This window comes from Pseudorasbora parva, chromosome 1 (assembly GCF_024679245.1).
Source record: "Pseudorasbora parva isolate DD20220531a chromosome 1, ASM2467924v1, whole genome shotgun sequence".
Classification (NCBI taxonomy): Eukaryota; Metazoa; Chordata; class Actinopteri; order Cypriniformes; family Gobionidae; genus Pseudorasbora; species Pseudorasbora parva.
In genome coordinates, this window is record NC_090172.1 from 33152706 (window position 1) to 33169925 (window position 17220).

Below are 17220 nucleotides of genomic sequence, written 5' to 3' on the forward strand. Positions count from 1 at the left end.
TGGGTGATGAGGGGTTGGGAGACCGGCCACTGCTGGCAGACGGCCCGATTGCATCTGGCAGACAGTGCGAGAGAAACGTGGTTTACAAAAGCTAGCAACACTGGACTCTGGATCTCTAGCTAACACCACTAGCTCCCACGGCTAATTACGTCTTAACGACTTTGTGACAAGGACGGGATGGCTTGGGGGGACAGAAAACAAAAACATTGGGTTTTATCTTCACAATCGTTCTTAATTAAGATGTACAGCTGCCTTCCATCGAAGTCGACGTTCAAGACTCTTTTCAGCGCACGTACAAGGTCTCTGAAGCGCACAAAAGCAACAGGGATCTCTCAAAAAGGAAGTCCATAGCATATAAGGGCTAATCCCACAGATAGACTCTCGCAATGTTCATTTCCCAAGCATAACTATTTGCATATCAATGTGCGTGTTAGACGCTAAAGGCTACAGCGGATGCCAAAGGGGGCCCTGTCCATCTTTGTTGAACCTTTGTACATGGACTGTGAATGAAGACTTAGAGTAGATTTTGAGGCAATGGGTTTCCTCTCAGTGGTTTGTTTTCATTCCAAAGCTTAGATATGTGTTTGTGTTGACCATGATGTCTCTACACACAAACATTACAGGTTGAAGCGCATTTCAGTATCTAAGACCCTAAGGCCGTGTGTCCACCAAAGCGTTTTGAGCCAGCTGAAAACACTAGGTGCTCTCCTGAAAATACCTAGCTGTGCTTGAGAGCATTTTTTGGCACTGCAGAATTTTTTTTTCAGTTATGATGCTTTACTTGCTATGATAAAGAATATCCACGAAAGTGTAACTAGTATCTCATCTCAGAGATAGTTCGTTTCTGTATTGTTTCTATATAAAAATGTCAATACAATGTACAGTATTTGCTCTGGCTCTTGTTTTAAATAATTTTGTTCCATTATTATGCTTGTTATTATGTTAATGTTTTACAAAGCAGAATGTGGCAGTTGGTCGTTGCTGTATTTGTCCCATCCCTCCTCCACTGTGACTGGACGGCTGGGTGAAAATTGACAGTGATGAAAATTCTTCAACTCTCGGCGACCGGTAAAAAACTCAGCACTTCAGCATGAAATAGATAGCATCATTACACTCCTGCCATTTTAAAAATATGGCACTCCCATTGAAAACTATTGGAAAAACATGATATCCACTGGAAAAGACGCGTTGGTGGACACACGGTTAAATGAACTCAAATGTGCTCAAACAAATTTAGCATACAAATGTGAGGTAATCCAACTCTGAAAGGGAAGCCTAATAGAATAGTTTGAAGGTCTATAGGTTACCTTTACAAAGTCCAGGCTGCACAGTTTGGCTTTTGATCCAAACTGCCATTTGCACTGTATATCGGCATCATACAGCTGACCTGGAAGCTGCTCAGGGTATTTGTACTGGCTTATCTGCTTGGGCTCATCCACTAGACACGAAGCCTGAGCTGTACTGTGAAAACAAATGCATGCAAAGAAACATGAGCATAGAAACAAAAAAATTACCATATTATATGTATCTCAAATGTTGTATGTGTGTATATACAGTGTATATACAGTGTATATACAGTATATACAAGTATATATATATATATATATATATATATATATATATATATATATATATATATATATATATATATATATATACTTGTATATATATAATGGCTGTCAATCGATTAAAATATTTAATTGCGATTAATCGCATGATTGTCGTGAGTTAACTCACGCTTAATCGCAATTTAATCGCACATTTTTATCAGTTGTAAATGTATCTTAAATTAAATTTAAATTAAGTTTTTAGCACTCTAGACAACATGGGTATGGATAAATATGTATGATTTATGCAAATGTATGTTTATTATTAGTGAAAACATACTTATTCAATAATAATCAATAATACAGCATGAAGACTAGACATGTATCAAAGGTCATAGATGTTTCCCAAATAACTTGTTTATGTCTCTTAAGCCTAAGCTTAAAAATTCAGAATAAGCAGTGATTTCTCTCATTTTAAGAATATAAATAAAGGGACTTTTTACACTGGCAGTTTAGTTCAGAACAGGGCACAGTTCATATGAAACACTGGTAATGTGAAAGCTGTCCTGTGGACATGAGAGTGCACCAGTACCACACTACACCTGGTGGAGGTCCATTTTCAACGTGTAGAAATATAGTGTGGCCCCTTTAAGAGATGTGCGTTCCCTTTTTGAAATGCTGGTATTTGGTATCGTGTGTGTGTGTGCACGCCAAACTTTGCCGCGATTCACGTGAACAGTGTGAAACACGGACTCGGGAGCGCTCTTGTTCAGAAAAGTAACCTGGGCATTCATTTTAGCCGATTATAATGTATTTAGTTCAATAAAACACATGTACTGTAAGTGGTGATGGTGTTAATGATTTACCTTTGGATATGAGCAAGAGTGCGCTGACAGTGTATTTGCGCATCGCGCTTAGACTTGGACTGCAGAGAATGTGCTCGGTGTAAAAACGCACTTTTCTTTCGACCTGAAGTCTAATAAAAGTTCAATAGAAAAATATGGTAGCTTGTCGGCAATAACTGCACTTTTGGTTTAGAATAGTAATACTAATGTTAGTGCTTTTCTTTCGCTGTTTGCTGCTGCATACACCGCTGTACAGTCATTTAAAAGTGACTGCAGTACCAGTTTTGGCCACAATCGTATATACACTTCCTTTAAATAATTTATATATTAAAATACCATTTTCAAAATGCATGTTCAAAATTATTTATATACTACTTTTTGTCTGGTGATGTAAAGTTATAATTTACCCTAAAAATCGGTTCAGGTATTGCCGACTACAGGCAGACCAAGAGAAAACACCATTATTTCCAGCCAATGTGGGAGACATTATGTTCCCCTCAGTCTTCCGGCAGGGATTCCCCTCTCCGTCATGGATCATTCCAAAACTAGGGCAAAAAAAGAGGGAGCAAAAGTGGGAGAAATGGAGATTGTGAGTTTTACCCAGTGAGAATATTAATGTACAACCTCAGGACAGAAACCACTCCCTGAGTCAGGTGGGACATTACCTCTACAGCTGAAAGCTCTTTCATCCCACAAACCTCTTCAATAATCTCTGTATTCTACTGAACAGAGCAAGTCATATGATTCACACTCTCAGATTTACAGGCTTACTTTTATCAGCCCTGTGAGAATCAGACCAATTAATGCATGAAAATAAACATGCACTATAGTTATGAAATTCAGACACAAACAGATTTGCACGATGTGCCATGTGTTTATAAATGACCACTTCTCAGTAAATGAGTGATTAATGACTTGGCCAGTGAAGATTTTGCCCCAAAATCCTACACATTGGAGGCACGTGTCCATTTTATTGGACCAAAATGTTTGAAACACTGAGAATAACAAATCCCACAACATGTTATCAGCCGAGTGGTTCTCCAGGATAGATTTTGTTCCAGTTTATGTTGAGAATACGCCAAAGGAATCAAAATACGGCTGTCATAAAAACAAAGTCTCAGACGTACTACATAAACTTCCCCTTATCACAATGGCAACCAGCAAACACAAACAAAATGTTTGCCTGTTTCACAGCATATGGTTTCCCAAATTGAAATTGTATGGGACCTGAAAGAATGAGTGAACGTACTTATGTCCTGACTCGTGAGCGATGGTGAAAGCGAGACCCAGCCCTGTGTCTTCATTAATCGTGCAGCTACGATATTTGCTACACATCCCACTTATTGGAGCAAAACCTGCAGACAGAAAGAAACAGCAAAACATGGGTGGAAGAAGAAGAATGGCAGTGATGCATGTTGGAAACTTCAAATTGATTGTTTACAAAGACATTACAATTACGAAGAGGTCTGGATGAAAAATGTAATACATGATTTAAGTATCACTAAACACACCACGATGTATTCACAGCTATAAAATTTGAAACAGGATCCCATTGTGCAGAAAACACACTTTCAGACTATTTTTCTGACTGCATGGTCTCAGAAATAGCTTTGGTTTGAGTTTCACATCATACAGCGGCAATTTAAAAGCATTGCTCTCCCCTTTGCCATACATTCAAAGGAGTGCATACCTGTGGTTTGGAGCTTCAGAGATGAATTCATTACATTTGGCTGATGCCTCTATAATAAAAAAAATGAAGAAAAAAAAACTGCCAACTGACTGCAAAGTGGATTTAAGCTTTCTTGGATTCATTCAGGTGAATGTTTCTGCCTGCGGGCAGATTAGGACACACATCACCAACCACAAGCTCTTTCTAAACTTGGCATTGAGTAATTCAGCCTCCTGCAACTCGATTGACATCACAACACATGACCCATTTCTGCTGCTGGATGGTGAAAGTGACTTACCCAAGGTGTCACACGGTTCATTCTTCCAGGAGCAGATGTCCAGCCCAGTCAACAGAACAGCATGGTCGTGCCGCTTGCCATTTTTACCTATCAGGCCTGATTGCCACTGGCAGAAGCTGTTGAGGGATTGGTCTGCGTGGTGGTTGATAGACAAGCCCAGCTAAAAGCAGTGAAACCGAGAGAGAGATAAAAGAGTAATGAATGATCAGAAATCTGTTGTGCATGATAGAATAGGAAAATTCTACAGATCCTTTAAAAAAAAAAAAAAAAAAAAAAGATATTACACATCAAATTTACCTTGAGAATAAATTAGCTATAGTATCGGTGTTTTCTGCACTATTTAGCACAAAAGAAAATTAAATAATAATGTTGTAATAATGCCAAACATGATCTTTCTGTTGAGTTACAAGACTGCACTCAAAAACAACATATCAGTGTAGTCCGATTTATGCATAAATAACTTTTGTACGCCTTTTTTATTGAATCAAAAACATACAGCATGACCAGTTTATTCCTATTCATGAACAAACTTGTCTTGTGAGATAATTCTTTTGAGTGAATCAAAAACATGCACAGCGTCCACTTATTCTGAGTGCCAAACATGACTTTTTAGTGAATCAAAAACAAACAGCATGAGTCTTATGAGTCATGAGAATAGTTAAAAAAAAGACAAGTTACAGGTTTAAATCATTAGATATGTTAATGAATGAACAACTGACTCGGATGTTATTTTAATTGATGTCCGTATCATAAAAGTTATGTGCTAGGATGGATGGATGGATGGATGGATGGATGGATGGATGGATGGATGGATGGATGGATGGATGGATGGATGGATGGATGGATGGATGGATGGATGGATGGATGGATGGATGGATGGATGGATTCATGGATTCATGGATGGATTCATGGATGGATGGATGGATGGATGTTTACTGTACATGTATGTATGTCTTACCGGATCTTTCTCAAGCAGAAGGAGGCTGACCACAACCATGTTGATATCATTTCCAATCGTTCCATCTTTGAAAAGACTGGAGACCTGTATAGCACAACAACACTTTGCATATTACTATATGAAGAAGAGATGCCGGATCCAAGCGTATTCTCAATAACAATGCTGCTGATAGCTCAGCTCACCATGTTCATGACAGTGAGGACATAAGTAGTGACATTCTCTCTTCCATGTTTCTCCAGCATCTTCCTGTCTGCCACCACTAGAGTTTCCACGTTCAGGCCACCCTCTTTGCTCGATGTAATCTCTGAGCGTTTAACCCGGCTTTGCTGCTCAAACTCATCAGGCATGAAAAAATGATCCTCTGTAGGAGGCTTGGGAGTATCTGTAGTTAGGATGAGGTGAAGAGATAAAAGTATGGAAACTCATGAAAAAGAGAGAAAATGGAAATTGCCTCAGATAACTGCTTTTCCTTTTTCCAAGCTTGTTCTCTGATAAAAAGCGGCTTAGAGGCGACGACAGACCAGGAAATACACAGTCATTAACTGTGCATGCTGTTTCCGGGCTTTCATTGAATTCCATACAACAGATGATAATGACTTTGGAATCTATCTAAATATCTTTGCTGAAGAGGGCCTTGCTGTTATATGCATACTGATGAATTCTACAAGTAAACCATGTGTGATGCACTACAAAAAGCTCAAAGGAAATTCCCTTACATACATTGCTTGCGGCGTCCGCAGAAATGTTGTCTCTGGAGCTTTCCGTGTTGGTAGTCATGGTGGTGGTGGTGATGGTGGTGGTGGTCCTCATAGGGGTTGTTTGATTTGAAGCCGCTGGACCAGTCAGTCTTCTCAGTATGCACTCTGCGCTCAGCTGATCGCTTGTAGATGACATGTGGGTGATGTCCAGAGGGGGCGCTGTAGTTGTGTCGTAAAGCCAAATGCTGCGGTAGTGGAGTGATGAAAAGTTCCTCGCTGGAGAACCGGATCAGACCTGACTGCAGAGTAGAGAGGAACAGGAAGCTATGAGCCATATAATAACAAACAATGAGGTTAAACCCCATGCCAAATGTATATGCACTACTGTTGAAAAGTTTGGGGTCAGTAAGACTTTTTTGTGTTTTTATTCAATCTCTAACGGCAAGTTTATTTGTATAGCACATTTCATACCCAATGGCAATTCAATGTGCTTTACATAGAAATTAATTAAAACAGTGGTAAAAATGCATGAGAAAAAAGAATACCATATGGACGGGGAAAAAAAGAAAAACAAGCATAGTTAAAACAGTTGTAAAGATAATAATAATAATAAAATAATAATAATAATAATAATAATAATAAGATAAAATAAAATAAAATGGTCAGATCCACAATAATGGTCTGATATAAAAATAAAACATTCTTCAGTTTACAGCCTACGTACATGTACCATCTCTATTAGAACACCTCTCCTTTGTTGACCTAATGTTCTACAAAGGTGCATTTAATTGATCAAAATACATTACACATGTTCATGATCTATCAGAAATTATTATAATGTGCTGATTTGGTGCTGAAGAAACATTTCCTCTTTTTTTCCAATCTGGTGCTTAATATTTTGGTGTAAATGTAATACCTTTTTTTCAGAATGTTCAACAGAACATTTATATAACATTAATTTGATGCATCATTGTTGCATAAAAGTATTAATTATTATATACAGATGACTCTTATTAAGGGGTATATGTGGAAAAAAAAATTTTAAATGATATATAAATCTTAGCATCACAACATTATTATATATTAGTACAATATGAAAAATAAAGCTAGCACTTTATTTTACAGTCCTGTTCCCCATTCGATGTAATTATTACAGTTGTTACAATAACCATTCCTTATGACAATAACTGGATAATAATAACCCTGAACCTACCCTTAAACCTAACCTTAACCCATGTAGTTACCTTATATAACCCAGTACTTTCTTAGGTAAGAACGCTGTGTAAGTGCATGTACTGTAAAATAAAGTGCAACCAAAATAAGTTTGCTAAATGTTATATTTAACAGTTTATTTATTAGTGTTTTTAAATATGAACTTGGGGTAGGGTAAGATGATGACAATGGTAAACTAAATGTAAAAATAGTGCCAATGAGCATGAACAATTAAATATCCAATATTGGTCTATATACACTGATCAGGCATACTATTATGACCACCTTCCTAATTGTGTTGGTCTCCTTTTTGCTGCCAAAACAGTCTTGACCCTTAGAATCATGGACTCCACCAGACCCCTGCAGGTGTGCTGTGCTATCTGGCAACAAAATGTTAGCAGCAGATCTTTTAAGTCTTGTAAGCTGTGAGGTGGGGCCTCCATGGATCAAACTTGTTTATTCACCACATCCAATAGATGCTTGATTTGATTGAGATCTGGGGACTTTGGAAGCCAAGTCAAAATCTAAAACTTGTTGTTGTGCTCCTCAAACCATTCCTGAATCATTTTTGTCTTAGGGTGCATTATCCTGCTGAAAGAGGCCATAGCCACCAGGGAATACCGTTTCCATGAACATGGTCTGCAACAATGCTTAGGTAGGTGGTATGTGTCAAAGTAACGCCCACATGGATGGCAGGACCTAAGGTTTCCCAGTTTAACATTTCCTAAAGCATCAGACTGCCTCTGCTGGCTTGCCTTCTTCCCATAGTGCATCCTGGTGCCATGTGTTCCCCAGGTAAGCGACACACACATGACCGGCCATCCACGTGATGTAAAAGAAAACATGATTCATCAGACCAGCTTCTATTTCTCTGTGGTCCAGTTCTTATGCTCACGTGAACACAGTTGGCACTTACATCAGTGGATAGGGCTCAGCATGGGCACCCTGATTGGTCTGCGGCTAGCTCCATAGGAAACAAATTCCAATGCACTGTGCATTCTGACACCTTTCTATCAGAACCACCATTAACTTAGCTCGTCTGTTTGATCGGACAACAAAGGCCAATCCCAGCCTTGACCCAGTCGTCTAGCCATCACAATTTGGCCCTTGTCAAACTCGCTCAAATCCTTACGTTTGCCTATTTTTCCTGCTTTAAACACATCAACTTTGAGGACATAATGTTTACTAGCTGCCTGTTATACCCCATCCACTAACAGGTGTCGCGATGAAGAGATAATCAGTGTTATTCACTTCACCTCTGTATATTCTATATTTGCAATTAGTGTTCTCTAATATACTGTAGGTTGATAACTAATATAGTACAGATTTATTGTGCATCTTTAATGTCCAATATAGCACGCTACGGAAATATTCAAGTTGACCTCTAATGACAGAATCTGTTCCACACTAGCCTATACAATAATTGCCCAAAAGATTTCCATTGTAAATACATGTTGACACAACTGTCATCATGTTTATTGTTTCGTTTTGAAAAACTGCGGGTTGATTTGTGCTTGCTCACAGTGGTAATCAACAGCATGCAACAGATGCTGTCAACAGAGGTCAACTTCTAGTTAACCAGGAATATTCCTAAAAGGACACGTTAGCCTTGAGATAACCCTCAAGAACAAGCTAAAATCAGAGCGCACAGATGTGGATCTGAAAATATATCAAATCAAAGACATGGAGGTATTCAGGTGAGCTTGATGTCATGGCAGAAAAGCCCTCCAGGAGTCCATCGACGTTTATATTCCTGGTTGTGGGGGATTCATGGTCCCTCCAGATGAAATAGTGGTTAAAAACCAGCTGTTGCAGAGTCACAAAACACAGGCATCACCATAGTTACAGCTGTCCGTACACAATAAACAAACGATGACATGGCGGGACATAGAGCAGCCTGGGGCTTCTGAAGGCATCTTAAAGAGCTGATCATTTATCAAATGTTTCAGTACAGAGAGCAGATGGAAGTTCATATGCAGCATAACCTTTCAGCAGCTTGTTTTACAGTGACGATTATCATAGCCAAAAGCAAGGCATGACAGGTATGATAGACTATCATATCTACATCCTCTCTCAACAGCACTCAGCCCTTGAAAATCTCTAATTAACTCCCTTTCTCCAAGGAAAAGGAAACCTGAGAAGTAAAAGTGAGGAAACCTACTGTAGCCTAAAGTACCATGCTGTATGGTTAATTTGAAAGTCACCATGATATTAAAAAAAATGACAGTTCTTGTTTTTTGGTATATTGCAGTAATAAATGTGCCCTTGTAATCTTTAATCAAAGTAACTTCCCCTCCCTCCTGTCCAAAATCACCCCTTATACCCTAAAATAGGGCACTGTTTGAAGGGACAGCCATATGTAGTTGTGGAAGTTGTAAAACCATAGTGGACGTTGTCGTTATCGATGTTTAATCCCACCTTGCTTCGCAATAAAGAATGCACAGCTGATATGTACTTATTCCCGTATCTCGCCAGAATATGACGCCTGCTACTAAATCATCCATACATCCATTTTCCAAACCGCTGGTCCAATGTGGTTACAGCGTAATATCATACAGGTATAAATTCTTTTTTAATTGATTATTAAATTGTTAAGGTTTATACATGCTAGTTTCAAATTATTAAACAGCAAGCCAAGCACAAACTATGCAAAAGCAGCCGCCCCTTCTCAGTGTCCGAAATTGTACCTTAGATTTTCTTTCACTCTTTCAAGTGGACATTATTAGACATTATTGGAAATGTAATAGGTTACATATTACAAGTTACCCTATTTAAAATGTAATAAGTAGTCTAATTATTTCAATTACTTTATTACAGTAATGTAACTGATTACATTTGATTACTTTACATATCCTAGCCTCTTAGAGAAAATATTCAACTGTAACCCACTTTGTAATCTAACATTATCAGTAACTGCAATTTAATTACATATTTTTTTCTCAGTAACTGTAACTGATTACAGTTACATTGATTTTGTAATTAATTGATGTAATCTAATGACATATAACTAATTACTCCCCAACGCTGTTAGGGAGTAGTGCATGAGCTTACAGGGGCGAACACAGCTCTCTTCTTTGATGACGTGTTTACTAGTAAGGGCGGGACAACCTGTCACTCACATAAGATCACAGCAACAGCAAACTATAATTATCCAACAATCCAATCAATTTCCAAATTGCCCTCAGATGCATCACAATAGGGAAGAAAAGACTATTGCAACTTCAATCTCATAGCAACTTTAAGTCCACAATTCCACAATGGCCATTTCAAACATAGTCACATTATCAGAAAAAAATACTAATATTAATTAAAAAGATCAAAAGCACATAACACAGTCTCCTCTCACCCGTGTGTGTGAGTGTGTTTGTGTTGTGTTTGATGTATCTTTTAGAGCTGAATTAGATGGCATGTTTGAGAGGTAGGTGGAGGAGGTCAGATATTCACAAGCAGTTTGATTAATGAGGTGTGGGGTCAAAGGCGAGCACAAAGCTTATCGTCTGCTATGATAGTGACATGCATTGCTGCCCTGGGACACATCCACAGCAAGCCAACACATGCACATATTTAGCCATTACTAATAAAACATGTCAAAGCCTAATTGCTTCATTATAAGTCATACACATGTGTCTCTAGATTTATTTGGTTTGGGTCAGTGTTTCTACAGTGATGTTTCCAGCAAAATATAGCAATATTCTATGCCAATGGGAAAAGCAATATATGTCAGCTTCGTTAAAGCGATAGCTCACCCAAAAATAAAAATTCTGTCATCATTTACTCTCCCCCATGTTGTTCTGAACCCGTAGGAATTCCGTTTTGTTGATTTTGGAACACAAATAAAGATACTTTTTTATTAAATCTGAGCGATTTTTGCCCCTCCATTGACAGCTATGCAACTACCATTTGGATGCTTCAAAAAGTTCTTAACGAGATCGTAAAACTAAGCGAGAACAAACCTTATTGGTTCTTGCAGAAGCTCAAAAGCGGTGTGTAACACACAAGAACGAACCTCATTGGTTCTCGCACATCAAGCGAACATGCTTGAGCTTCTGTTTACCAAAACTGATTTTTGTGCTGATGAATGTTTATATGTGAATAAAAGCCTGGGCTAAAACACTCAATTCATATGCATTTGTTTTATGATCGCCTTATGATCCATTCGAAGCATTAAAGTGATAGTTCAGTAGCTGTTAATGGAGAGACAGAAATTACTTAAAAATCTTAGAAAATACTTAGAATTTATTAAAAATATCTTCATTTGTGTTTTTAAGAAGAAATACGATTTTAGAATGGCACGAAGAAGAGTAATTCATGAAGAGTATGAGAAGTAATACTTGCAATCATGCTGTTTGTCCAAATATGAATAATGATTTGATTTTATTTGCATTAGGTCCTTTAGGTTACAGGATGCTTTTCTGTATTGTTGTAAAGTAGTGCTCTTTAGGTTTAGTACAGCACACACTACATGTGCTTAATGACGTGTAGTTTTTTTTTTTAACTAATGACTGCTTTACTGCTCTTGCAGACAGTCTAGAGTGGAGTAAACGATAAAAGAGGTGTATCTCTATTGAATTTTTTTTTTTTTGTCTCTGTCCTAATCAATATTTGCTTACATATAGTCTGTATATGGTCATTTGAATATGACCATAAAGTTATCATTAATTCAGCAAAATGAATATACTGAGCTCCTCCTGACAGGTCTGGCTTTGCTAAGTGGGAAGTGTTGCAGTTGTAAATAGGTCATAGTCCTTCAGTCATCAGTTCCAGGACCATACAATCTGGCAGAGCCATTATTACCAGAGAGACAAACCTCTGAGAAGGCCGATTATTGTGAGCAGTGAGTGGAATATTTTACCTACATAACCACAAAGATATAATAAACAAACTGTGCTAAAGACGAGCAACTCTGTCCTGTCAGTATGGGGATGAAATAAATACTGAATGGTTTATTAAATGCTTGCTACATGACACAAATTCGAAGATAATATTTAGAGACCTGTGGTGTCGTAAAGAGACCATATGTCACGGGGCAGCGCATCTTCCTGAATGACTTGAACTGCTCTCGTCACCGAGCTGAGGTCATCTTCCCTCTTTAAGACTAGATCTTTAACCTCTGTCTCCTGAACTGCTATAACTCACACATTCCGTCTGGCTTTGGAATTCTACCTAATCCCACCCTACCACGGACAGGCAAAGCCTTGCAGAATAGCCATGCATTCAGTCACTGATTTAACTCCCTTGTGTTCTTCATGCCCCTGTGTGTTTGATCCCGCGTGCCCTGACCCCTCCCATCTCGCAGGTGGCAAAGTAAACACAGGCCACTCCCAGGGCTGAGGCGGTGTCCGCAAAAGCCCATGCTGTGAAAACAGTGGTAGACCGTGGCAGGCTGCCGCAATGATCTGGGGCATCTGCTCCCACCATTAAACACAGGGCAGCAAGGGCATTCATCGCCCTCCAGCCGTGCTGACCTCTTCGACGGCTTTCTTCCACTAGCTGAAGGCAACAACACTGAGACGGCTGATGTTAGATGTTCGTTTTCACCAACATCTAAAAACTTAATCTCAGGAAATAGGGAGAACTACAGCATAAAAATAAAACATAAAAATAATATGTATTTTTATATTTGCCAGACGTAATAATTATGTTAAAGTGACCCAAAAATGGAATATTATAAAGTTGATCAATTATAAAAATTGATCAGAGGACATACATAGAGCACTCAAATAAGGTAAACAGAAGCTCAGCTGTACTTGCTTGATATGCAAGAACAAACCTTGTTGGTTCTGCCGGAAGCTCAAATGTGCTGGCGTGACACATGAGAATTATCCTGATTCGTTCTCACATGTCAAGCAAGATAAGTGCTCTATGTTCAATGATATTTTAGAATGCTTTGAAGCGTCAGGACTTTTGGGTGAATAGACTTTCAATTGAGGGACACAAATCTATCAGGTTTCATTAAAAATAACTTCATTTGTGTTCCGAAGATGAACGAATGTCTTATAGGGTTGAAAAAAAAATGATGACAGAATTTTTATTTTCTGGGTGAACTAACCCTTTAAAGGGTAAATATCAAGAAAATCTGCCTTTTTCCACATTTAAGTGATATAATCGGGTCACCGGTGAATCAACCAACCCAGAAAACGTGAAAAGGACAACCCAGTAACTTTGTTTTGGTAAGCCTTTCTCTGCAGGCATGTGAAAAAAACAGGCCCCTCAGATTTCTCTCCCCTTCTGAAGTAGGAAGGGCATCTATTATAATATTACCGGCCCTTAATCTACATGTTTTTAACCCATGGCACCGCTATTTTGTTTTTGCAAGTGACAACGGTGAACAAGACCCTTGTGTGTATTTGACAGTTTAAACACAAAAAAAAATTTGAAAACGAAATTACTCACGAGACTTGATGTATGACAGTCAGTTGTGTGTGCGTGTGCTTCAGATAAGTGAAAAATGTAACAAGAAAACGTTCCATTCATTAGTTTAAATGAATATAGCTTTAGAACGCATGGACATAGTAAACTTTAATGATGAATAAAGAACTATGCTATCCGTGAGAGATCGCAATATAGATTATAATCAAAACCAAGCAGATGTCTTATTAGTACTTGGCAGAGAATCCAATCGAGGTATGAACTGCGTGGAGAGGGAGTGGCATGCAGCAGCTCATTTGCATTTAAAGGCACATGCACTAAACCAGTCTGTTCTTGACTGCAGTTAGAAATGGGTATTTACAACATGGGTGTAAATGATCTGTGAGGTATTTGAAGCTGAAACTTCACAGACACATTCTGGGGATACCTGAGACTTCAATTGCATATTGTAAAAATTGGCATAATAGCCCCTCCTTTATTTTTTTTTACTAAATAGCCCCATAAATGACATGGTAGGGAGGGGGGGGGGGGGGGATATACTTCAGCTGAAATAATTTTTCTTAAATGCAGAACATTACTGATTTTTGCAAGGCAAAAAATGGATGTACAAAATTGATTAATGTAAAAATGTCAGGAGCAAGCACCGGCCTGAAAGGACATGACTGTTCCATCGTAATACACTCTGTGGAACACAGGTAGCCTGGCTCCACGTACTTCCACTTAATTTTCATTTTCCTTCAGTACTACGTCTGGGAATGTGGTGTATTCTTAGGTTTTCTCCTAACACATTTTTATCGGTCCAATCAGCGAACAGAGGGAGTGGCTAAGAACAATGACATTGATGTTGTGTGCTACTTTAAGTTGTAGTCCGGTAATGGCGGCGGAGAAAGATGCGAATGAAACCATTTATTCCGTTGTCGCACCGCTGCCGAATATTCAGAAGTTAAATTTGGAGCAAGAACAATCTTTGCTGGGGTTTGTTGGTGGCCATGATGTTGTGGCCCTCCTCCTCAACAGGATAAATTAGGGAAAAGTTTAATTTTCCAGCTCGCTCCATTAGTTGTGAAGGAGTTGGCTGGGTGAAGCCCTATTCGGAAGGGAATTGTTCCTCGTGGGGCTGGAAGGTATTGCATGCATCATTTAAGTTACAGGGACTAGTTATGGGGGTAGTTTTGTTGCCTTATTCCAAACAAATATATTGTTATCCACAAATAAATGTAAAGAGATTCACAAAAAATAAATCAATTCACAAATAAATAGAATGAGATCAAAAAATATATGCAGGAGTTTCACAGAAATTAAATAGATTGACAAATAAATACAATGACATTTGTGAATAACAAAAAAATCCACACATTTATTTTTATGTCACAAACACAACTATGCCTTTTATTTATTTGTGAATCACTTCCTGGGCATTTGTTGATGGCTTCCTCTGCATTGGTGGCTCTCTTCTTGCACATTTGTAAATGGCAGCACAGCGCATGGATTTTGAAACATTATTCATAGCAGCATTTATTATCATACATACCAAGCATATGATATTTTATTTGCAGCATACAATCATGTTATGGACCACGTGATCGGCGCATTCCCAATCACAAAACTCTCCACTCAACCGTGAATAAATCACAATCTGAACTTATCATATATCATATAACTTATCACTGAGGTGGCGTGCTTTCACATTTATTTTGAGGGATTTCCATGTGAGAAGGGCGCATGACATACGTCACGACCAAACGTTAACGATTGGTTTTGACAGATCCAGAGTAGGTGAGATCTAATAGCTTTAAACTTCAACAGAGTTCCCGCCTTCACAGAAGTAAACGCTTGTCAATGGAGAGTGGCCAGACTCTCTGTACAAATGAAATGTACAAGAGTCTGGTAAAGGCCAGGCTAGAGCACAGCCATATTGGATGTAAAAGAGCATTCTACTGACCCTGTTCTCATCCACACTGCCTGTGTGTTTGGGTTTCAGTTGATTGATGTAGGAGTCATAGTGTGCGCCACTGTAAAACGGAAATCTGCATTCAAGCATTAAGAACATCAAATGTACATACAGACTGTACACAAGACACAAGCTAACGTCTGGCACATACAAATCTACCAAAGAAGGGCAGCATGTAATTTGCTTTCTTTAAATAACAGGGTTAAGATTCTTTTTTGATGATAATAGCGCAGAATCACCCTATTATTAGTGTATTGGAATTACAGTGTAGTTTTGCATTAAAACTTTACTCACAACCAGAAAGCCAATCCCATTGATCCACGTTATACGTGAATTATGAAACACCACTTTCAAAAATAACCGGACAACTCCCGACACTGTGATGTGGGTTTTCATTTGAAACCACACATACAGAAGAAAAAAAATTAACAATTTATTTTCACTAATTTCCACTTGCTTTCAGAGTGAGTAGGGATGATTCACTCCAAAAACTGGGATTTTCTAGCCTGACGTGGTCATACTCAATTCTAGTCAGAATATGAGTCTGAAACTGCTCCATTGGGCTGTGATTATGGGGCGTGTTTCAACAGAACCAGGAAAGACATCAGTTGGATAGACCAACAACCAATCAGAGCAACGAAGCGACGCATTGTCAAATGTCAGAATAGTTCAACTGCACTGTGTTGCCAAGTCCGTGTTTTTTTCCCCCGCGGGTTGTTTTCTATGTCCGCGGGTTGAAGCGACTATTATGCGATATATAGACCCATGAGTGCAAATTTTAGCAGGCAACCTTGCCAAAATAACACACATTTTACCCCCTAAAGGCCATTTTTCCCCCGGAGAACCCCCCGAGAAGCTATTGTTTAGGGCTAGTAGTTGGCGCGTTTTGTTGTAAAAACTTGGAAACCCTGTCTGCACGCGCGCTGAAATCAGGCTGGAATACACGATCTTTGTGTTGTAAAAAAATAAAAAAATTAAATGATACACAGATAACTTACCCAACATGATCATCATTTCTGAGAGAAATTGTGAAGGTGAATGCATATACAAACAAGCTCTCCGTTTAGGATTCGAAAAAATATAATCCAAGCTCCTTTGATGACGTGCATGATTACGTTACTGTTGATCATCTGTCCGTCATCGTCTATAGCCCGCCCTGATGATTTCATTGGTCCGAACAGTTTCTGTTCGGGGATAATTACTCCTCTATGGAGCGAGGCCAGACCGAACTTCCCGACCTAAAAAAATTGTGGGCAGGGCTAAGTTCGGCTGGCATCCAGACTAGGGATTTTCAGAAAAGCTGGTAGATTTCGATTCTTTGCGATGCGCTTCCAGCAGTGAAGCCCTCCACGTACATGGCATCCCGCAAGCATTATGTTTAACCAACATCCTCTGCAAGTGCCCTGCAGTCCACCTCACACAATTATCACACATGTATTCAATTTGTTTTAGAGACATAACAAACTTTACTGTCAAATATCTAACAACTTAGTCCAGCAGTTAGCAGATGGAGGTGCTTTGCTTCGATAATGGGGGTAAATGGATTCCATCTGGGACCATCAGTTTTTGGCCATTATGTCTGACGGGATGCAGAAAGAAAGGAGCTGGCTGAAGACATGAGAGAGGAAACTAACTGAAGAACTGCAGGGATCCTATTATCACAACATAAATCT

The 17220-nt window shown here is 38.8% G+C and overlaps 1 protein-coding gene across 1 annotated transcript in view; it reads right to left on the bottom strand.

Moving 5' to 3' along the window:
* Window positions 1-17220, bottom strand: part of adamts18 (ADAM metallopeptidase with thrombospondin type 1 motif, 18) — a 75753-nt gene that overhangs the window by 40148 nt on the left and 18385 nt on the right. Inside the window, exons 4-10 of the mRNA XM_067438018.1 lie at window positions 6038-6314; window positions 5500-5699; window positions 5318-5401; window positions 4360-4519; window positions 3642-3747; window positions 2800-2937; window positions 1308-1461 (exon numbers count right to left, since the gene is read on the bottom strand). Of these exons, the coding sequence (XP_067294119.1) occupies window positions 1308-1461; window positions 2800-2937; window positions 3642-3747; window positions 4360-4519; window positions 5318-5401; window positions 5500-5699; window positions 6038-6314 (1119 nt within the window). The remainder of the gene's footprint in view (window positions 1-1307; window positions 1462-2799; window positions 2938-3641; window positions 3748-4359; window positions 4520-5317; window positions 5402-5499; window positions 5700-6037; window positions 6315-17220) is intronic.